At 40.6% G+C, this 23,307-nt stretch overlaps 1 protein-coding gene across 6 annotated transcripts in view; it reads right to left on the bottom strand.

The window, feature by feature from the left end:
• The window catches only part of IGF2BP2 (insulin like growth factor 2 mRNA binding protein 2), a 172,591-nt gene that overhangs the window by 33,123 nt on the left and 116,161 nt on the right, over positions 1 to 23,307 (bottom strand). For 3 of the 6 annotated variants that reach the window (XM_070372070.1, XM_070372077.1, XM_070372099.1), the window contains exons 3-6: positions 9,053 to 9,101; positions 8,039 to 8,090; positions 5,032 to 5,095; positions 1,751 to 2,023 (exon numbers count right to left, since the gene is read on the bottom strand). In XM_070372070.1, coding sequence (XP_070228171.1) covers positions 1,751 to 2,023; positions 5,032 to 5,095; positions 8,039 to 8,090; positions 9,053 to 9,101 — 438 coding nt within the window. Of the gene's footprint in view, positions 1 to 1,750; positions 2,024 to 5,031; positions 5,096 to 8,038; positions 8,091 to 9,052; positions 9,102 to 12,740; positions 12,905 to 13,344; positions 13,395 to 14,224; positions 14,289 to 15,331; positions 15,420 to 23,307 lie in introns of all 6 variants that reach the window. The other 3 variants (XM_070372081.1, XM_070372095.1, XM_070372089.1) reach the window with 3 other exon arrangements.

Below are 23,307 nucleotides of genomic sequence, written 5' to 3'. Positions count from 1 at the left end.
AGCACATTTGCAACCAATGCCATTCTCCAAGAAGGCAGCAAGCAGTGCAGAAGGTCTTGGGCCAAACCTGAATTCTTTGCAGCTCCACTTAGAAAGGAATATTTCTTACAGGAGTGCTATTGGACAAAGGCACCAAGCCAATGTGGTAATGAAGCCAGTTTGGTAAATGAAGTATTTTGTGTAGTCTTTCAAATGATCTTAAAAGTGAGCAGGATAATACTGCACATTGGCACAGTGCCAGTCTCTGAACTGATTGCAGCTTTTAAAAGCCATATGTTAATCCAACTCTAAACACCAAATTCAAGCAAGCTTTATATATCTGAGTGTGGATAGAAAACAGAGGCATGCCCTTTCTCTGCCTAAGTTTTTGGTTTCCTTGCCACTGGCAGCCTGCCTTCTTCCAGACTCTTAAAACTAATGGCTCCAAAGCTTGATGACTTTATCAGACTTCTTTGGGTAGTTGTGGCTCTACTTGTTTTTGTTAACTTTCAAAATCACATAATTAATTGTATCCCTTTTTACTTTGGTTGTTAGAAGTCCAAATCCAAGTTTGGGGCCTATTTCTAAAAAAGTAGGCACACACTTTGAGAATTAACTTCACTTCTATTTAAACTTGCTACATTTATAAAGCCACTTCAAATAATATTTGGAACAAAAAGACATACAAATAAAAATCACTTTCTCAGGGAAGCAGACTTACAGGAATAAAAGGGGACTGATTTTAAAACAAAAGAAACATCAATAGTACTTCCTCTGACTACTATCTTATCACTTCACTCCTATGATTATAAACCCTGGGATTCACATAATTGTCCACTTTTTGGAAATAACTCAGACACTTTGAAGAAAACAGTTTTTCCTCTTTCAGGTTATAAAACCCTCAATAACCTGAGAAAAATGCATTAGGAATATAAATAACTAATACTTGTAATTTGGTGCTTTGTAATTTAAGTGCTTTCACAATAATTATTTCATTCAATCTGTCTGACTGTCCTAATTCTCACACTACTCCTAGAGTATAGAAGAATCTGTTGATGCTCAGAAAGCTTAAATTTTTCTAAGCTTATATAGCTATTAAGTGGGAAAATGTGAACAAGGGTCTTTGTTTTCAAGTCCTGTGCTTTGTTCATTTTATGCTGTGGTCTTAGGAACATACAAAAATCAACAACCTCACAAGTTACTTTATCCACTACAACTCCTACTACCAAGTCAGTCTCCTTAAGCAGACAGAAGACTAAACATAAGGCTAATAATGTACTTTATTTCTTACTCAATGTAGCAGTGACTCACCCGTTGCCTTTATGAAGCTGTTTGTGAGACTCCCTAGGTGGTCTCAAAGAATGACTATCACCCTGGGCTCTGACTCAGGAGAGGAGGCGAGAGCTAAGGTAAGTGGGTTCTAGGATCCCATAAAGTTCAGCCCCATACCTCTGTTGTTTTAAAAATATGTAGATGTATTCACAGGCATCAGAGAGCTTAGGAGAACAATTCATGACTGTGAGGTCATTAGTACCTTTTTTTATGAATTATTAGTGTTTCAGGTATGACCTTTAGGACACTGGCACAAAAGCTCATGAAGGCCCTGGGTTCTGTGTTAGTCTGTTAGTAGTTCTGTTTAAAGAAGCCACTGTCCCATCCAGCACAGCCCCCCACTGCTGATGCAAGCAATAGCAACCTGGGAATGGCCGGGACCCACCAGCACTCAGGGGACCCCTCAGAAGGAAGCAAAGGAAGCCCCGGAGGCACGTACCGGGACTGGGTCTGCTTAGTGATGTTCTTTATGGTCAAGCCCTCCTTTCCGATGATGGCACCAACAAACTGGGTGGGGACCAGGATCCGCAGCGGGAAATCAATCTGTCTGGCCTGAGAAGAGCCCCCAGGGGCATGGCCTTGCTCCCGGGAAGAGTGGTCCCCACGCTGGGCTCGCTGAGGGGGCGAAGGGGAGCTCACCTCTTCATCCGGGATGTAGGAAATCTTGAAGGAGTAGTTCTCAAACTGATGCCCGCTTAGCTTCTCGATGGCTCTGAAATGCAGCAGGGGATTTGTTAGAGACCCACAGTCCAGGGTCAGTGGACCAGTTCACTCACCCTCCTTTGCTAACTGCTTACGAGGGTGCCATCCTCAGCACTGAGGATGCAGCGTGAGCAAAACACACACCATCTCTGCTCTTTCACAGAGGGTGGTTAGCAAGTAATCACCAAGTATAGGTCTGGCCTGATATACAATGTGTTGTCCTGCTTTCTTTTTTAACCACTTAAGGCTGTATCAGAAACTCTGTAAATATCGGCATAAAATTGACTCAAAAATTTTAACTGTGATATAGTTATTGCTGAAAATCCAGCAGTAGATAAGCACAAATGAGAAAACCATCCTAGTCCATCCTATGTCTTTCTTAAATATATTATTATTTATACAAATGGATTAATACCAAACATACTTTATAACCTTTAAAAATAGTTAATACTCTAGTTTTCTAAGTGATTAAATATCCTGAAATTTAATTTTTACTGGTTAACATTCTATTGATTTGCCATCATTTTTGCAACATATTCTCTATTGTTTTATATATATATATACACACACTCCTAATCGTTTACTATTCCAATAGTGTTGTTATGGGTATCTCTGCAACTACAACTTTACACACAGGACAAATTCCTAATGGAATTTCCTAATGGAGAGCAGGCAGAATTCTAACATCTTAAGTACTGCTCAGAGTCCTTCTGGAAAGGTTTCAACATTTACTATCCCATAGCAGTTCAGAGAGCATTTGTTTCCTTGATGTCTCAGAAATACAACTTATTATTTTAAAAGATTTATCAATTTGATAGTTATCTTAAAAACGATAAATGAAGTGGAGCAATTTTTTCCACGTTTTTGGCAGTATGTGAAAAAAATTAACCCTATTCTGTAAGGTTAATATTTAGGGTTTGCAATTTTTTAAATATTTATTTATTTGCACCAGGTCCTGGTTGAGGCATGCAGGATCTTGAGTCTTTAGTTGCTGCATGTGAACTCTTAGTTGTGGCGTGCAAACCCTCAGTTGTGACATGTGAGATCTAGTTCCTTGACCAGGGACAGAACCTGGGCCCCCTGTATTAGGAGTGTGGCGTCCTAGCCACTGGGCCACCAGAGAGTCCATAGGGTTTGCAAATTTATTACAAAGCAGCACTTTGTGAATTCAATAAAAGCAGCAAAGTAGTATCATGTACGGAGAAGGCAATGGCACCCCACTCCAGTACTCTTGCCTGGAAAATCCCATGGATGGAGGAGCCTGGTAGGCTGCAGTCCATGGGGTCGCTAAGAGTCAGACACAACTGAGCGATTTCACTTTCAGTTTTCACTTTCATGCATTGGAGAAGGAAATGGCAACCCACTCCAGTGTTCTAGCCTGGAGAATCCCAGGGACGGGGGAGCCTGTTGGGCTGCCGTCTCTGGGGTCGCACAGAGTCAGACATGACTGAAGCGACTTAGCAGTAGCAGCATCATGTACAAAAGTCCTACCTAAGTAGCAGCTGGACAAAAACTGTAAAGGTGAGTTGTTAGTAAATGTGTCCTGCTTAAATCCATGTGCAAAAGTCAATAGCAGGGCTTCCCTGGTGGCTCAGAGGCAAAGAATCTGCCTGCCAATGCAGGAGACATGGGTTTGAGCCCTGATTGGGGAAGACCCACATGCTGCAGAGCAACTAAGCCCAGGCACCACAACTACTGAACCTGTGATTTAGAGCCTGGGAGCCACAACTACTGAAGCTTGAGTGCCCTAGTGTCTGTGCTCTGCAACAAAAGAAGCCACTGCAAAAAGAAGCTGGCACACCACAACTACAGAGCAGCCCCCACCTGCCACAACTAGAGGGAAAAAATTGTGCAGCAATGAAGACCTAGCACAGCCAAAAGAATATATAAAATAAAATTTAAAAATGTTTAAAAAGTCAACAGCAAATGACTGTTGCCTTTTTCAATGCAAAATTAACATTTTGAAAACCAGTGGTATGAGAACGGGTTAAATACGTATTCATGGATGTGGAAACCCTGGAAAAAAACACTAATTCTGGGATGTATAACCAATATGAATATTATGCCACCTCCATAAAGCATGACCACGTGTGACCATAATTCTAGTTATGATGACCTGACAGGCACTTCATGGGCCTTCTACAAAAAGGAACTTGTTTTTGTTGTTGTTTTTAAAATAGTCAATCCCATGTGTGTTAATAGCCAAGCTCACAATTAACCATCACTGAAGCAATGTCGCCATGAGTGGGGTCAGGAGGTGAATGTGAACAGGAAGAAGAGCCGGAGCCAGGCACTCTTTGATGAACCACTCCAAGATAACAGTGCTCCCTTGGGCTGATGTCACAGAGGTGAACCCCTCCCCCCTTCTAATATTCATAGAGGGAAAAGGAAGTTTCAGCATTCATCCAATGAGTGTGGACAGAAACAGGCTTGGGTTTCTTCCTCATGGTGCATGGAGAAAGCTCCAGGTGAAAGTGGCTTCCAGTTGTCAAAGCAGACTCTAGGGGACACAGTGTCAGAGACATGGCGTCCTCTACTCCTGACTGTTTCAAGATACAGCTCCCACCTTGGTTTTGATGCCAAGGCTCAACATTTTTCAAGATAAAAAATCTCTGTACAGTCAACAAACAGATACCCTGGTATAAATTCCCTGGGGCTGTATGGATGTGTCAAAGATCTGCATTCCCTGGTGGCTCAGATGGTAAAGAATCCACCTGCAATGTGAGAGACCTGGGTTCAATCCCTGTGTCGGGAAGATCCCCTGGAGAAGGGAATGGCAATCCACTCCAGTATCCTTGCCTGGAGAATCCCATGGACAGAGGAGCCTAGCGGGCTACAGCCCATGGGGTCGCATGGAGTTGGACGTGGCTCAGCGACTACACTACTACTACTGATGCGTTAACGATCTGCATCTTTTCAGAAAAGGTTTATAAACACAGGATTCAATGGAATCCAAAGACAAGCTCCCTCAGCATTCCCCAGCCCAGATTTAAAGGGAAATAAGCTAAATCCACTTACGTTTTAGCTTCTTCTCTTGTTGCATATGTGACGTTGACAACGGCAGTTTCTGTGTCTGTGTTGACTAGGAAAGAAGCAAAAACTACATTGTCACAGAAAAAAAAAAAAGTTGTAGCCCTCTGGCTCAATGTAAATAGACTTAGAGAAAAATGCACAAAAATCTCATTGTTCAAACTTAAGAGTTATTTGAATTCTATCTTTATTCATGTGCACTCACAGTAATTTACAATCAGTTGTATATACATATTTGTAGTCAATTGTATATATAATTCAAAGCAGTATTTTCCATATTTTATCAACACTTCTGCATGTGTATATGTATATGCACAGTGTCTTTGGATTTTTCATTTTTAATGTCTACATAAAATTGCAGCAAGCAAATGGGCCATGATTTTTGCCTAACCATTCCTTAATTGTTGACAAATGGTTGTTCTCAGTATTTGCTACCCTGAAGACTGTTGATAAAAAATCACTACTGTTGCAAATGCCACTTGATTTGTGTTCTTCTGAATTATTTTTAGTGTCATTTAGAAGAAAAATAATCGGGTCAAAAGAACATAACGCTTTTTAATGATTGTTTTCAAATTACTCTCCAAGAAGTTTGCATTAATTTACTGTACCACTATCAGTTTTATCTGCTATAATTTTTGGATAATTGGATATATATATATATATATATAAAATAATAAGAAAGCATTTTAATTTTAATTGTTTGTTTATGGATAAGGTTGAACTATTACAACATTTGTTCCGCTTTGACTGAATTCGGCTGTGTGAGTTAAATCTAGTAACAGTGTACAATGAATCAAGAAAACTGGCAATTCCAACCCACTTGGCCAAAGAGGAGAACATATAAACTCTAAGAGTGGCTAACAAGGTATCACTGTTGTGAGTTGGCTTATCTTGATTAATAATTGATACATCTTCTTCCAAAGTCAGGTGTTAAAAATGAATTCAAAAGACAGGACAAAACTTTCTCCATCCAAGTCAGTAAACTTAGACCAAAAGTATATTGGTTTCCCCAAAACCAACAGACATGACTAACTCAAAATCTTCTCCATTAAAACATTTAAGCTATTAGGAGACTTGGAAGTAACGGCATTAAGCAGAGCATAATTCAAGAAAACCACACTAGAGCTGCTTTCCAAAGTAATAATAAAAGCCTCTAGTGCAAGGATTTTTAATTTTGCACCCATGTTAGAGCTTCAGGAATTCTATATTTACCCTCCCCACTTCCCTGAAAATATTCAAATCTGTGGGGTCATGGATTTTTCTAATAATTTCCATACGATTTCCAGAAACGTTAATGGTCACTGTTATCCAATAACTTCAAAGCAGCTGTGGCCCTTATGGGGAGGGGTGCATACTCCTCAGGAAGGAACTGCCATTGAGACATACAGGCCACCAACACTGAAGCCAGTCCTGGCCTCAGCCTCGGAGTGTTCGTGTTGCTCTCTAACACAGAGGTCCTCACAGGACTGCACCTCTCAGTGCAAAATAGGGCATGTGCACCCACAACCACCCTCTCTCAGTGCTGATACCCTGAATGCTACTAGGTCTCATAGTTACACTTTGGAGTCCAACAGATGAGGCTGTAGACCCAAAAAAGAAGAAGGGCCTGGGTTTGAACCTCCTGAATAAAGCTACCCACTAAAAGTCTCAGATTCATTCTTATTTATATTCTTTGTTCTTCAAAGACATCTGTCTTCAGGAAATCAGACCTGTGATTCTAGGAGGAACTGAACTAACTCCATTCAAATACTTTATTTCATTGGACATGAACACTCTATAAAGATTCTTAAAATTCTCCTGCAGAATGCTTTCCTGCTGAATCAGGAATTACCTATGAAACAGAACAAAACAACAGCCCAACACTTATACCCTACAGTCATGAGGCAGCTAGAAACTGGGTGCTTTCAAGGGCACAGGTGCTCCTGGAGCTGTGGACTGCCCCAGGGGCCTGGAGTATTGCTTCCTTGCATGGCACTGTCCTGAGTTTATAACATGGTCTTAGCCAGTAACTTGTACAGGTTCATGTCTGGAAAGTCATCTTGCCTACAACAGCCAATTCTTACTAAAATGTCTTGCATTTGAGGGAAATAACAAGAACTGAGAAAACAGAATCCTTATAAATCATGTCTTCTTTCCAGGCTCTTTCCCTTTACCTTGGTGGGCCTACCTCCCAACTTGGGGATGGGCAGTCAGCAGCATGAAACTGAATAATAATATTTTTAATATTCATGGAGTATAGAGCATCTGAATAGTTACTGCTTTAAAAACTATTATATTAACTATACTAGCAGATAGACTGCATATGAGAAAATGCATTTTCTGTGATTTTTTCCTAAGTGAATACTAAGTTATGTGTGACTTCACAGTCTGTAAAGGTAAATGTTTTAGAAGGTAAAAATAAAGTGGCAGGAAAAAGAATATACATTTTCTGGGGATTTACAACACTGTTCCCAAGACAGAGGCTCTCAAATGAGTACACAGAAAAATCACTTGGAAGTGACTGTTTAAAATACAGTTTCATGACTTCTTCCCCCAGAGAGTTCTACTTTGTAAATCTGTCTATGGTGAGCCCCAGGAAACTGCATTTTCCCAAGTGCTCCAGGTGATAATGGTGTAGAAGTCCTACACCTTGAGAAACAGTCCAAGACATCAGGGATATGTTGTTCTTAATCAGGAAGAGGAAAGTTGTCACAGTATAAATACAGTTACTTCCAAATGAATTAAGCTTCCCCCATCCTGACAGCAATTTGTCCAGTGCTTGAGTACATTACAGAGTATAAGAAAAATAGTCTGAAAACCATTCTTTGAAAAAATAGATATGGATAGACAGATACAGACATTTCTTACATACATGCAGATATACAAACATATACTCTAGGAAGCTTGCTTCAATGGAATTTAAACTTGTTATTTGTCCTTGGATTTGACCCAACCTTCAGAAGTAACAGGCAATATTCCTCTCAAAATTCAACAGGCTAATTTCAGCACTTATTACCTTGCTCCACGTTCTCCACTGTCCCACACTGAGCCAAAAGTCCATCCAACACCTGAAAAAGAAGCTTCACTGTCAGAATGTCAGGTCTTCATAAAAACAGCTAGAAATGAATAGATACACAGAGCTTTCATTTGCTTATTGGCTCCTGAGTAGTCTGTTCACTGAGGAAGCACAGCAGTGTTCTTAGTAATTGTTAACAATCATGTTCATGATGGTTGGAGCCCATTTGCTTTTGAAATGAGAAGCAGACTAATGTACAAAAAGCACTTCTCCTTTCTGAAAGATTTAACCATTCTTCCATCAGATTTCCTTTAGGGATCTCCTTATTTTATGAAGCAATGAGATATGTATATGCTCAAAGTTTTCCACAATAAAAAGTGTTTTTTTTCCCCTTAAAGTAACAAAAATGTTAGCCAAAACATTCTATTTCCTTTAAGTCTATTTTGATTCCATTTGAGTTGGGGAACATGGGGCAGTGTGCCTTTGAGGCAGTAAGGCTACTCCTCATATTCTATCTTATTTCAGTGTAACAATCTTGTAAGAAGTTTTACAACTCTGAAAATATGTCTTAACTGTTATTCACAACAATTAATTCAAAATAAACAAAACACTTGCCCAAACTAACAGAGAACCTTAGATTCTTATTGATTTTCAATTTATTTTATTTCCTCCCACATCATAATTTAGAAAGGTAAAAATCTTTTCTAAAATCATGGAATAAAAACCACAAGCAAGGCATTTATTTTGTTTAGTTTGTCTGCTGGTGCTTGGTTCCCGAGAAGACAGAACATAAGGGATCAAAGTGTATATCCAGCACAACAAAAGGGACGACTCTGACCCCAAACTCAGGGCAGATCATTCCCATTAGGGTGCTGAAGAAGGTGAAGTCTGAGGACCTCTAATTCCTAAATGTGAAAGGGAACTATAACAAAGGGACAAAATGCCCTGTTACTCCATCAGCAAGTGAAGACAGAGAGCAGGAAGATAATAAATACAGAAATGACATTGGCCTACCTCCCACTGCAGGTGAGGAGGGATGTTTCGAATCTGAATTTTCCTGCTCCTGTAGAAAATAAAAGCAAAGACACAACAAACAGGCTTAATACCACACTTTCTCATGTGTTAACCAAGGCCTCAGCAAGGGGTTTTGATTGTGAATCAAGAACATCTTGTTTTAAGCTAATCATCAATTTTGCCCTTTATGTTTGTTAGTATTTGCTTTATATATTTAGGTGATCCTATATTGGGTGCATGTATGTTAATAAGTATGATATCCTCTTGTTTTAGTCCCTTTATCATTATATAATGTTCTACTGTATAGCATAGGGAATCATACCTGACATCTTGTAATAAGCTACAATGGAAAATAATCTGAAAAAAAACTCACACGCAAAAAAACTGAATCACTATGCTGTACACCTGAAACTAATGTAATATTGTAAATCAGCTATAGTTCATTAAAAATTAAAAAACAAAAAAGAGCATCTTGTTTTAAAGTTTTCAATTACTTTGAAGAAAAAAATTAAGAACAAACCTAAGAAGTCTGAACAAGCTAAAGAAATAGTTTAGATGCAAATCTACCATTTCAATTTCCTATCAAAATAGGTAGAATTTAAATTGCCATATGTGTTATAATTACAGATTATTCCCTTTCTCCTCAAAATACATGGTCCTGCAACTGACCCTACCCTAAAAGGTACCTATGAGAAGTAAAGTCACATATACAGTGGGTTCAAACAAGATCTTTGCTAACACCTCAGAATTTCCTTTTAAAAAATTATTTTTTATTTCTGAGTAGGTAATACAGTCCTAATTCAAAAATTAGGACACTTTAAAGAGGCATTCCACGAACAGTCTTACTCATTGCTTGTGTAACCTTCAGTTTCCTTATGCAAATACTAGTAAATCCAAATATACATTCCTGTTTTCCCCTTTTCTTGGAGAAATATTTGCATATTCTACACACTCACTGCATCTTGGTTTTTTTTTTCACCCAACAGTAATATCTTTCTATTGATACACTGGCAAGAGAGAGCATGCTCATTCTATTTTACACAAGTTGGATCCACCAAAGTGCACTCGTGTGTGTGATAAGTTGCTTTAGTCATGTCTGACTCTTTGCGACCCTATGGACTGTAGCCTGCCAGGCTCCTCTGTCCGTGGGATTCTCCAGGCAAGAAGAGTGGAGTGGGTTGCCATGCCCTCCTCCAAGGGATCTTCCCAACCCAGGGATCAAACCCTCATCTCTTATGTCTCCTGTATTGGCAGGTGGGTTCTTTACCACTAGCGCCACCTAGCCCAACCCTATTGGACCTTCTGCCTTTTTTTTTTAGGCCTTGATGCATGTGGGATCTTAGTTCTCTGACTAGAGTTTGAACCCACACCCCCTGCACTGGAAACACTGGACCACCAGGGAAATCCTTCTCCTGCCTTTTTATTCAGAAGATCTTTCTCTTTTTCCAAGACATCTTACTGGTCTAATAACTCTGATTTAGATCATTTCTTGTTTTTACCTAAGCTTTAAAATTAGATAGAAAAAAGAAAAGAAACAAGAAGATAAGAATTTTTCTATCTTTGAACTACACGTTAGATCTTGGAAGGAAAACACAAATCACATTTCAATATTGGCGAGGTCATTTCACTGGAAGGATTTGGCATTGAGATCCCATAAAAATCCCCTTCGGGGGCTGCAAGAGTGGAGATGCGGCAGCCAAAGCATGCCCCCGTTACTTTTCCTCTCCTTTGTATCAGAGGTACCAAATAGTTGCTCTATGAAGTCATAAATTTCTCCACCGCTTTAATCTGGGCAACAGCCACAGAAAGCAATGTTACAATTCACGCAGAGAGAAAAAGGAGAGAGAGAAGTACATAGGCAGAGGAAATAAGAAACAAACAATAAAAGATCTGAGGGGCTCCTGTTTTCTCAGATTGTTTTTATTAAATTAAGGGAGGGCCATCCCTCTCTTCCAGATCCCATATCCTAATTCCATCTTATTTTTTAAAAATAAGAATGCATTCATGCTTTACCAGAGCTGCTTAAATGACTATACTATATAAGCCACTCTGTAGAATCTCTATAATCTTGTGTCAGGATAGGAAGGAGAAAAAAGAATCAAGAACTAATTTCTACTTCTGTGTTATGAAGGCTCATTTCTGACACTGCCTTTGGCAAGAGTTTATAATAAAATTGCTGACACCATCCCATACAGTGGCTCCATGGAATGCTCCACAAAGGATGTCACAAGCCTAACTATTTATAGAAAAGGCAGCATAATTTGCAGGAAAAATTGAGTATTTCTAAGAAAAATACTTTTGTTATCTCCAAGTATAAATAAACATTGACTCCAACTACTAACCAAGAATTCAACAGAAATCCTATTGGAAGAAACTTGTGCACAGACACAAAGATTTGAATAAAGACAGATACTAATGCTTTGTTCTGACAAAGAATGAAAATCATCTGAATATCCACCATTAGGGAGATAAATAAGTAAATCGTAGTACAGCTATAATATGGAACATTATACAGCTGTCCAAAAGAATGAAGTAGACATATGTTTGTGGTCATAGGACACTCATCTTAGAATACTGTAAGATGAGAGCTAGTTACAGATTAGGCTGATCCTATTTTACAAGAGTGCAAAACAAAACTACATGTCATTAGATGTGTGTATGTAAAGAAAAAGGTAGCTACAAACATTTAGTTGGCAAAATGAGACATGTACTTTTTTAGTTCTGGTTTGTTCACTTTTTGTAAAAATGAGAATACGTTCGTGTCTTATTGGTTTAAAAAATTAACAATTAAAACTCCTACTAGGGCTGCTTTCATGAATTGACAAGATTCATTTTTTTAAAGTATCCTGGAATCTGATTAAAAAATAAAGAAAACCCAAACACCTTACTTTCTACATGATTACATTAGGCATCCTTCTTGGAATCTTATTTAACAGAGGATTAATTTATCTGGCAAACTCCTTTGTTCACAGTGTATAAATAATCAAATTCCACCCAGTCCAGATGATCCCAAATCCTAACTGAATGGGTCTAAAATAATGACACTTCATAATATGTCACGTCAGGACTGCACATCAGGCAATCAGCTGAGTAAGTGGAATGTTCATTAAGCAGGGTTCTGGGAGAAAGCATCTCTAAAAAGTTAGTGCGTCTCATCTCTAACCTTAGACCAGGATGGAAAGAAGAGGAACTGAGAATTGATAAGGGGAAATGGAGCTCACTGTAGTAGAACCTGCTCACCTGGAGCTCAGTCAGGTCACCTGGGAAAACACCCTGAGAGACTGTTTCCAGATCAGGAGTGACCAGGATCTTTGGGATCCGCTAACTCCCATGGCATCATCTAGACACTGGTCATCTCGTCAGGGTACCCGGAATGCCCTACTCCTTTTCCCTTGGGAGGGATTTCTGTGTGCCCTTCAAAACCCAGCTCACATCTGCAGACAATTCCAGGGCACCTCCAGAAAAGAGTGGTTTCCATGCACTTTTAAGTTTCTATAACAGTTCCCTCTATGCTGTAATTACTTATCTGCTGGCACTGTCCCCTCTCTGGACTGGAGATTTCCTCAAGGACAGGCTTCTTGTTTACTGGTCTCCTGTCCAGCCAGGGGCCAAGCACACAGCAGAGGAGGAGGACAGGGAGCTCCGGGGACTGTGAAAGCACTGCTGTTGCTGGTTGTAGTCTACTTACGATGCTGTGGGCCTTCCAGCCCCACAGGTTCTGTCCTTCATTGTCAGGGAGTAAAGAGGAGAGGGAAGACCTCATTCCCCTCTTTAGAGAAGAAACCCAGCATTTGGCTCCATCTTGAACAACATACGTGGATCTTTCTCCCTTGAAATCCATAAAAACGTGCCCTGCTCGCAAACAAGCCAAATTTATACAATAACTTAGGAAAGTGATTGAAGAACAAAGTTTTTTAATCCTTTTTTCAAAAAAGGAATAGTATCATAGTTCCATTATACTATAAATCAAGCTTCTCTACATATACATAATTGACATATCTTCTCATCCTCGCCACCCCCCAGAACACTTACAGCCAGCTACTAGCTGCCTGCTGGCCATCTCATGTTTCTCTCCTCTCCCGTCCACCCCACATTCGGCCACCAGTGACTTTCTGAAACAGAAACAGGACTGGTTGCTTCTGTCTTCTTTGAACGACTGTCACCATGTCCAAATTCCCATTCATGACCCTGTTCCTGCCCTGTTCTCCATCTCCTTATCTTTAAAATCTCTTGCCCCAGGAAATGCTCTAACTTTGGGCTCTTACCCTTCCACCCAAAATAATTTGTCACACCTGTAGTTTATATGTGTGCCAGGTCTGAGTCTTCAACACGCCCAGTCTTCCTTAAAAACAAGAGTAAACAAAGGCGGTAAGGAACATGAGTTTGATTTTTTAAAAATTTTAACTGAAAGCAGAATAAGACCTGCAGGTAAACCATCAATACAGACAAACAGGCTCTTTCCCCAAGGCTTTAGGATTCAGGAACTCAGCATTTCCCACTTTTATATTCAAGTAAGTCAAGTGTCTTACGTGCTTCTATTTTTTCTTCTCTACTCAGGCAAGAAGCTCAGCCTCTACAACATCCAGGAAAAGAATAATATCGCCCTACAACGCTCCTGTTTGGCCAGGGAACTGTCCACTTTGATGGATTCTATATTCTAGGTGATTGGTGACAACAGTAAAAACACAAGCAGACAATCAAATCTTAACTAAACAAAGAAACTTAAATGCAGCTCTAAGGCTCTTCAACATATAAGTGAAGCAGGATACTTTTTATGAATATGTTATTATCTTTGTGCTGTAGATGCCTAGAGGAAATAGAAAGCTCTGAGTGAATCTGAGATAAAACGAGATGTCCATTATTACAAATTTCAAGGACCTGTCAGGAATTATTTTGTATGGTAAAATCTATTGCTTAAAATAGCTGGGCAATCAGCTGGAGAAGTAAAATCATATTTAATTGTCAAGGTGTCTCTGTGATTTTGAAGAACCACCCCAAACCTCTGTGTGTGTGTGTAACGCCTGCTTGCATGTGAAGTGGATAATGCTGTAGTTTTTAGTTGGTAAATTAACCACAAGTCTGATCAACCACACTGGGAACTCTAGCGCATGCCTTAACCATGCGGAGGGGCCACAGTAGAGAAGAAAGTTAACATATATTGTGGAAACTCACCTCACAGGATCTCAGATTCCATTTGAAAATTAGGTGAGCTAAGGATCAGAAGATCTCGGGAAAACTGTAGGCAAGAGAAGCAACAGAGGAAGCAAAAAGGATCCTATAAGAGTGCTTAGGGGGTTCAATGACAGATACTACCCAACGAGGTCCCATCTGTTTCCTAGCAATTTTGAGCTCCATCAGATGACACATGGTCCTCATCTTGGAAGGAATCCAAAGCACCATGGAATGTGCATTATCTAGAGGCAGGTGTGCTAACCGACTCCAAGGACAGCGGCGGCGCCAAGACTGAAACCACCAGCGCTCTCGGCCACGCCTCCTTCTCTAGTGCTCTGTCAGATTCCTCGGCATCCCCTGCCCTCATTAGTGTTTGAGGCACTTTATCTCCTTCCCATTCCTCATTAGTTCTGAAAGTTCTCCTTAAAACCTCTGGACATTTTGTACAAGGGACATCCTGTGCTAACTTGAACTAGGACCTAGGCTAGGAATGAATCAGGGAAGCAAATGAATCACCGGTGATAGCCATGTCCAATCTCCTACACAGCACTCAGCTGTCTTTTAAAGTAACCCCCACCCCAAACACACACACACACACAGGGCACAGGGCAAGATTTTAAAAAGTCAGTAGAACTGTTAAAGTCACTTTGTTACTAAATTATTAAGAACAATTGCCTCTGTCTCTATGGAATCTTAAAATAAACATAAGTTATTAGAAAACCAAAGGCTTTCAAAATAAAAACTGTTAAAAAGTGAAAAAGGCTTTGGGGTTTTTTTTGTTACGGAGAAAAAAACGTGATCAGAATAAAGTCCCTGTGAATATTAGCAGTATTATGGGCCAAATCATAAAAGGATTAAGTCAGGTATTTTTGTGGTGCTCTGTTGCAAAGGGTTTTGAGCCAGAACTGCAGTTACAAACCAGTAAATTCCCTTGGTCTATAAACTTATGTCCACAAAACCATAAACCCCCAAGTGGCCCAAATACACTCATGCTTCATGAGAATTCACAGAAAGGACCTCCTGAAAGTCCACTACTTGAAGGACACAGAAAAGAAATCAGGGACTATGATTAGCAATAGTTTGAGACCTTGTAACTTATTCATTTACCTCCCAAAGAGGCCTTGACTTTTCAAGAGGTTGCCAACACAATTCTAGACTTCCCCATTGAGAAAAACATCAAGGATTCTTCATTGTTCTTGAAAGAGGTAGAAGGAGAAAAGAAAAGAGTCAGTGCAATGATTAGATGATGATATGTTGGTGAGAAGACATGTCAGGCTGCTACTCCTGGGCAAGGAGTGAAGGAGTCCCCCTAGTGGGTCAGGTACAACCAGTACCACCTGCATTAAATGACCACTGAGTTTCACTCCACCAGCAGGGTTCTACAAACCTTTCAGGAAGATCAAAATCATCTTCTGTTAAAAGGAATCAGTATGCTTGACTGTGACTGAAACCGCCATATACTGTTCTGGTGAAGAAGATAATCACATTCCTCAGAGGCTCACTATTTTAGTTCTTTAAAAAGGAAGTCAATATCTAAAATCTCTTTTTTGATTCATATTCAGTTTTTGTAAAGGGGGCTTCTTTTACTGAGGTAGTGGTAAATAGAAATATTTGAACTGAAGGAAGACCAAAAATCTTACTTATTCAGAGAAAATACTTATTTTTCTTTATCAAAGACATCTTTAGTAAATTAAAGCAAAAGCAAGCAAGCAAACAAAAACAAAAACCGCAAACCAAAAAACTTGACATAGAAAAACTGTGACCAGTTTTATCAAAGTTTGTGTACAATTCCCTACAGATAATACCACCTTTCCCACCTACCAAACCACCTCATTAACTCATTTTGTGACGATACAGAGAAACAATTTTAGCTCTAGCTTTACCAGAATTTCTCCATGGGCTTCATGGAACATTTGCCCATTCTCCAAATTATATTATTTGATGAGTTTATTAATGTTTCAGAGATATACCCAACATGTTCATCACTGTTTTTAGCAGAAGCTTTCCCTTAAACCACCACTACTTATGCCGTGTGTGTGTGTGTGCGCGTGTGCTCAGTCGATTCGGTTGTGTCCCCATGGATCATCGTCCACCAGGCTCCTCTGTCCATGGAATTTTCCCAGGAAGAATACTGGAGTAGGTTGCCATGCCTTCCTCCAGTGGATCTTCCTGACCCAGGGATGAGACCCATGTCTCCTGTGTCTCCTGCATTGCAGGCAGATTCTTTACTGCTTGAGCCATGGGTGCTGAGCATTGCATTTAAGCCTCACCACTCCCCTGTGAAGTACAGATTGGTATCCTCATTTTCAGATAAGTAAACTGAGGTACTGAGGAATCCCTTGCTCAGTCTCACAGCTGGGGAGCAATATTTTTGACTATGGTCTATAAGTTTAAGTCTTTGTTCTTAAAATGTCACTCTGGTATTGTTAAACCACCAATAACAAAACTTACATTTCACGTATATATTTCAGTTCAACAAATCTTGGACAAGATGTGCCAACTCAAGCAAATCCTGGGAAAATGAGTCTTAGGAACAGATTTCTAGGTTCTCCCTCTCACTGTCCACCTCAAACTTCAATATAGTGGCTCATTCTTTGCTTCTTGAGCCTGGAAGGCTACAGTCTATGGGGTCCCAAAGAGTAGGACATGACTTAGCAATTGACTAAACAGCAGCAACAGCAGCTTTGCTTCTCAGAAGAATCTGCTGAATATAAATGCCCCCTAGAGAGGGCACTAAAAGTATTAACTATGGACTCCTTCACAGGATCAGCTGACCCCTGGTTGATAGCTCTCCTGGTGCAGGACTGGGAGCTGTGCACACCTGCAAGCCTAGTAGGCCTCTGCTCATTATCACCGGCCCCAGTCAGTGCTGTGCCGAACCTCACAGATAAGAGTTTGAGAACCCTCCCTGAAATATGGATTGCTGAATGGAATCTCAGAAGTAAAGGACATTCTTCACATGTGACCAAGTATAAACATGAATCTGGATTCAGGAAGATGAGATCTTGAGGGGTAAGACTGAGTGAAAGATCTCAAAGCCAGCTTATAGCTTTTCATGCAAGAAGTGAAAGAACTGTGCTGTGATGAATATTCCAGTTAACAAAACCAAGCTGTATTTCTAATGAAGTGATTAGTTACCCTTATAAGGCCCTCAATTTATTATCTGTAATTAAGAATAACTGGGTAAAACCAAATACTTACACATCATATTTAGAGCCCAGGTTAATATATATATATATATATACACACCTGATGCAAGACAAATTACAATCTGCATGTATAAATGTTATCCTTGTGTGGCGCAGGGTAAATACAAAACCATCTTTATAAAGGCAAAGGGAGCCACATGCCTCATCACCAACACCTGTGCCATCCTTTCAGCATCTCTTCAATTCACTGTCAATTGATTTCCTGAGTTCTCCAAACAGCACTCAAATCTGTCCTCTTCCTTCCTTTACCTGCATCTTTTTTCCTGTGTCCATTTCCTGGAACAGAGCAGGTACTCAGCATCAGTGAATTCACCAGGAGCGTGTGTTGCTGACAGCTGGCTTCTTTTTCCTGGCCCTCTCCACCCCATAGTCTGTGTTCCAACTAGAAGAACAACATGTGATTCATGGAGACACTGACTGGTCTTCAACCAAGTCAATTTTCTCTCACTCTAGTCTATGCTTATCAGCCCAGGGCAACAGGCTGTTGACGGGAAAACACCAGGGAAGGTTGTTCCCGGCACAGTGGCCACTGCAAACCCTTCCTGTGATTGGACTAGAGTGACTCATATGGAGGTGGTGTCTCTTCCCTGAAGACAAGCACAATGGCGTGCCTTGACACACTGATGAGACAGTTTCACAACTAAAAAAAACTCAAGCCAGAAGCTGTGAGTCCTCAATGCCTGGGAATGAGTGATAAACCAACAGTCATTTTACTTCTGAAAAGAAGGAACTACTCACAGCAGTTATAATAGACTTTGATCTTATTCATTATGCTCAGGATGACTAAGAAAAATTCAGTGAATCTCTAATATAGCTCTAAATCCCAAGTAAGCAGAGAAAGGAGGGAAGGGTCCTCCCTTGTGAAGGAGCTTCTCCACACCGTGTACATCAATAGCATCCACCATCTCACACAAAAGGAACATGCCACCCATGCTGAGGGTTAGGTACCACGAGCAATCCATACCACCATACCCACATGTTCTGACTGGAAGTTAAATACTGGACATTTTATCTGACTTGGGGGAATAGGATGATTTCTAAGATTAAATAAAAAACTGTTTCATATTCATTTAACAGATGTTCACTAAGCATCTATTACTATAGCCAAACACTTGTTTTAGGTTCTGGGGTACAGTGGGGAAAAAAACAAAAATGCCCTTATTCCGCTTATATTCTAGGGACCAAACAAAGACAACACTGACCTCCTACCCTAGAACTCTCTAATTAATTTCAATAAAACATGTAGTTTACCATGTCTAATTGGTCCCTTGATCCAATTAAATCCTCAAGGAAAAAGGCCATTCCTGCCTTTTCCTCATCATATTCTTGGGTTTTAGCTAGACATGAACCCAATGTCCTTTAACGCCTGTTTCTGCACAGTATCCTTATACAGTACTTGCGGCTAGTAAAGAGCATCACACGATCCTTGTTTCTAAGCGCGTGGGGAAGTTAAAGCTGAGGCAGGAGTTTCTGTGCAGAACGGCAGTGGGACACAGGCGCTGCCACAAACGGGTGCCTTTCCTTCTCAGCCAGCACGGCCCCTTAGTACCTAATCCTTGAGATTTCTTCCCCTTCTCAAAGGGGAGCTCCGGAGAAAATAAGATCAGAGGGAAAGTTCTGTCTCAAAATTGGGAGGAGTCAGAAAAAACTTCTCACACAACACTAACAAAAAAATAAAATCAGTTCATAGCATACAAAGAATAACAAATCTGTGAAGGTCTTCAATATCTCATAAAGTGCTGATATAAAAAGGAAAATCATTAGCTCTTAGAGCTAGTATTACATGATTTAATATAGTGAAACTTTTAAAAGAACTTTAACAGCCAACTTTCTTTTATTTTTTTTTTAGGTCATGCCAAGCAGCTTATGGAATCGTAGCTCCTAGACCAGGGATTGAACTTGGGCCCTCAGCAGTGAAAGCACAGGGTCCTAACTACTGGACTGCAAGAGAATTCTCCTTTTAAAATTCATTTTTATTTTATTGTCAAACAGCTAACTTTAAAAACAGATGAATGAACTGGGAAAGATAGCATATAAATTCAGTTCAGTTCAGTCGCTCAGTCCTGTCCGACTCTTTGTGACTCCATGAATCGCAGCACACCAGGCCTCCCTGTCCATCACCAACTCCTGGAGTTCACCCAGACTCACGTCCATCGAGTCAGTGATGCCATCCAGCCATCTCATCCTCTGTCATCCCCTTCTCCTCCTTCCCTCAATCCCTCCCAGCATCAGAGTCTTTTCCAATGAGTCAACTCTTCGTATGACGTGGCCAAAGTACTGGAGTTTCAGCTGTAGCATCATTCCTTCCAAAGAAATCCCAGGGCTGATCTCCTTCAGAACGGACTGGTTGGATCTCCTTGCAGTCCAAGGGACTCTCAAGAGTCTTCTCCAACACCACAGTTCAAAAGCATCAATTCTTCGGCACTCAGCCTTCTTCACAGTCCAACTCTCACATCCATACATGACCACAGGAAAAACCATAGCCTTGACTAGACGAACCTTTGTTGGCAAAGTAATGTCTCTGCTTTTGAATATGCTATCTAGGTTGGTCATAACTTTACTTCCAAGGAGTAAGCGTCTTTTAATTTCATGGCTTCAGTCACCATCTGCAGTGATTTTGGAGCCCAAAAAATAAAGTCTGACACTGTTTCCACTGTTCCCCCATCTATTTCCCATGAAGTGATGGGACCAGACGCCACGATCTTCATTTTCTGAATGTTGAGCTTTAAGCCAACTTTTTCACTCTCCACTTTCACTTTCATCAAGAAGCTATTTAGTTCCTCTTCACTTTCGGCCATAAGGGTGGTGTCATCTGCATATCTGAGGTTATTGATATTTCTCCCGGCAATCTTGATTCCAGCTTGTGTTTCTTCCAGTCCAGCGTTTCTCATGATGTACTCTGCATATAAGTTAAATAACCAGGGTGACAATACACAGCCTTGACGTACTCCTTTTCCTATTTGGAACCAGTCTGTTGTTCCATGTCCACTTCTAACTGTTGCTTCCTGACCTGCATGCAAATTTCTCAAGAGGCAGGTCAGGTGGTCTGGTATTCCCATCTCTTGAAGAATTTTCCACAGTTTATTGTGATCCACACAGTCAAAGGCTTTGGCATAGTCAATAAAGCAGAAATAGATGTTTTTCTGGAACTCTCTTGCTTTTTCCATGATCCAGCGGATGTTGGCAACTTGATCTCTGGTTCCTCTGCCTTTTCTCAAACCAGCTTGAACATCAGGAAGTTCACAGTTCACATATTGCTGAAGCCTGGCTTGGAGAATTTTGAGCATTATTTTACTAGCATGTGAGATGAGTGCAGTTGTGCGGTAGTTTGAGCAGTCTTTGGCATTGCCTTTCTTTGGGATTGGAATGAAAAACTGACCTTTTCCAGTCCTGTGGCCACTGCTGAGTTTTCCAAATTTGCTGGCATATTGAGTGCAGCACTTTCACAGCATCTACTTTCAGGATTTGAAATAGCTCAACTGGAATTCCATCACCTCCACTAGCTTTGTTCGTAGTGATGCTTTCTAAGGCCCACTTGACTTCACATTCCAGGATGTCTGGCTCTAGGTCAGTGATCACACTACTCTTATTTTGAAAAGGATTCATTATCTTAATGAGGATTCACCTTAAGATCTCTTAACATCAATTCTGAAATAAGACAAACTAGTAGGGTGATAACTGCAAAAATATACAAATTTATAACCAGTTTTGAAAGACCAGACTTTTGCCTAGAGAAAAATTTCTAGTGTTGCTGACAGAAATGCAAGATTCCTTAGCTGTATCCTTCCCAAATTATGCACACCCTATCCCTACCCCCTGCAGATCCACAGCTCTGACAGGTGACAAGGACACAGCAGTCACTCAGGAAATCTGAGGAATGAATGAACGTGCACAACAGGGCTAACATCTCTGACACTTAAACAGAGAATTCTTTCCAGCTGCTGATTCACGTTCTCTTCTGAGTTCCCTGTCTCACAAAGATAGTAAACACAGCATCTGTCTCACTTGGTTCCAGACTTTTCATCACTTCCTCAAACCAGCATCATTATGGGTGGGTCCCAGCAGGACTCATCCATGGGAAACCGCCTGTAGCAGTCAACACCAGACACGAATAAAAGTGAACAGTCTGCCTGGCTCTGCAGGTGACCCTGGGAGGGCCTGCTCCCACAGCTCCAAGTTTCTTTTCCTCTCTCTTCTCCCTTCCCTGGAAGCAGTGCACAGTTGCCCCCTATGTCGACCCTGTTGCTTTCTTTGCTGGGAACTCAGTCTTCTACAGCGTGAGTGAGGAGGGAAGAGAGTTCAGTCCGTGCCCTCCCTCTAACTTCACGGAGTCCCAGCCTTCTTAGGACTGTGATCAGCGCCTGCCCTCTCTGCCCCTCTGTCCCTCACTGAATCCCAGGGAATTATGAGAAAGTGCTCCATAGACTGTGCTGCACCCTACACGTGAAGGCATTAGGCTGATGTTGACAGAAGCACAGCACCCTCAGATTCATTTCCCCAGTTTGGGTCCTGATGTGCCCAGGAGAGCCAGTGCCTGGTTCTCCTGAGAAATGTGAGTGGCTCTGACTTCACCTGATGAGTCACAACCAAATAACCAATCAGAAGGCGTCGCAGAGAGCCAGCACTGAACTAGGAGAACTCTGAAGTGATGTCACCTGTGGATTCAGGCTCAAAAGGTCCCATTTCAGGAAAATTTTGGAAGCTAAGACATACAACTGGCAAACCGACGGATTATTCTTCTCCATTTAAAAGCACCTTGTTTATTGTGCTGAAGTACGAGTGCTTGTGTTCCTTGGTGGGAAATACAAAGTTTGTAATAGTTAAGCACAGATACTGGTGGAAATGCAAACAATTTTATTTACTAATGTCCATGAGGTCTTGATTTCTTTTTTTTTGGCTGCACCATACAGCATGTGGGATCTTAGTTTCCCAACCAGGGATCAAACTGGCACCCTCTACATCCCCGCGTGGGAAACTCAGAGTCTTAACCACTGGACCACCAGGGACATCCCCATGAGGCCTTGATTTCTTAGAGGAGAACAATGATTAAAGAAAAAATATAAATTTAAATATATTCCCTGGGTTGTCTAACCTAATAATTGCTCCCAGCTCTAGTAAAATATTTCATTGCTACCAAAGGCCACCATTATTTTGACACTGCAAGCAGCAGATGGAGATGTGCTGAGATGGCAACAGAAGACCACGGTTTGAATCCTGGCTCTGCCCTGGCAAGCTAACGGACAGATACTGGGCCAGTCACTGAACCTCTCTGGTTAATGCCTCAGACAGGAGGCAGGTGGGACAAGATTATAGGTAGACAAGCTTCTTTTCAAACCCAAGATTCATTTATTTTGGCAGCAAAACAAAACTATCACAAAGAGAAGGGAATGAGCAGAAAGAAGTGTCTCCTTGGGCTACAAACAGACACTGAATTTTAAAAAAACCATCCCAATAAATCTTGCATTTTGTTTGCATCACAATTTTTAACAACCCAATAGATAAGTTAGCTGAATCTCCACAGTATTTTATAAACAGAATGGCTTACAATCCAAAAAAGTGGATCTGTGACTCTACCTGTATCACAACCCACCCCTACAAGCCACAGTTTATCCCGTTTCTTCTCTTTTCTACCTTATTGTAGAAAGCCTTATGTTTGTATTTTCACTAGTACCAGGATTACTCTTGTATAATCTCTGGTGTCTGGATTTTGAAGGTACAATGTTATTTCCTGAAATTTACTATGAAGGTATAGTGTTATTTCCTAAAATTTACTATGAATTTGCCAATATCTGTTGGATCACAGAAAAAGCAAGAGAGTTCCAGAAAAACATCTATTTCTGCTTTATTGACTATGCCAAAGCCTTTGACTGTGTG

The sequence above is a fragment of the Bos mutus genome, chromosome 1, assembly GCF_027580195.1.
Source record: "Bos mutus isolate GX-2022 chromosome 1, NWIPB_WYAK_1.1, whole genome shotgun sequence".
Classification (NCBI taxonomy): domain Eukaryota; kingdom Metazoa; phylum Chordata; class Mammalia; order Artiodactyla; family Bovidae; genus Bos; species Bos mutus.
This window is presented reverse-complemented; position numbering and strand designations above follow the sequence as displayed.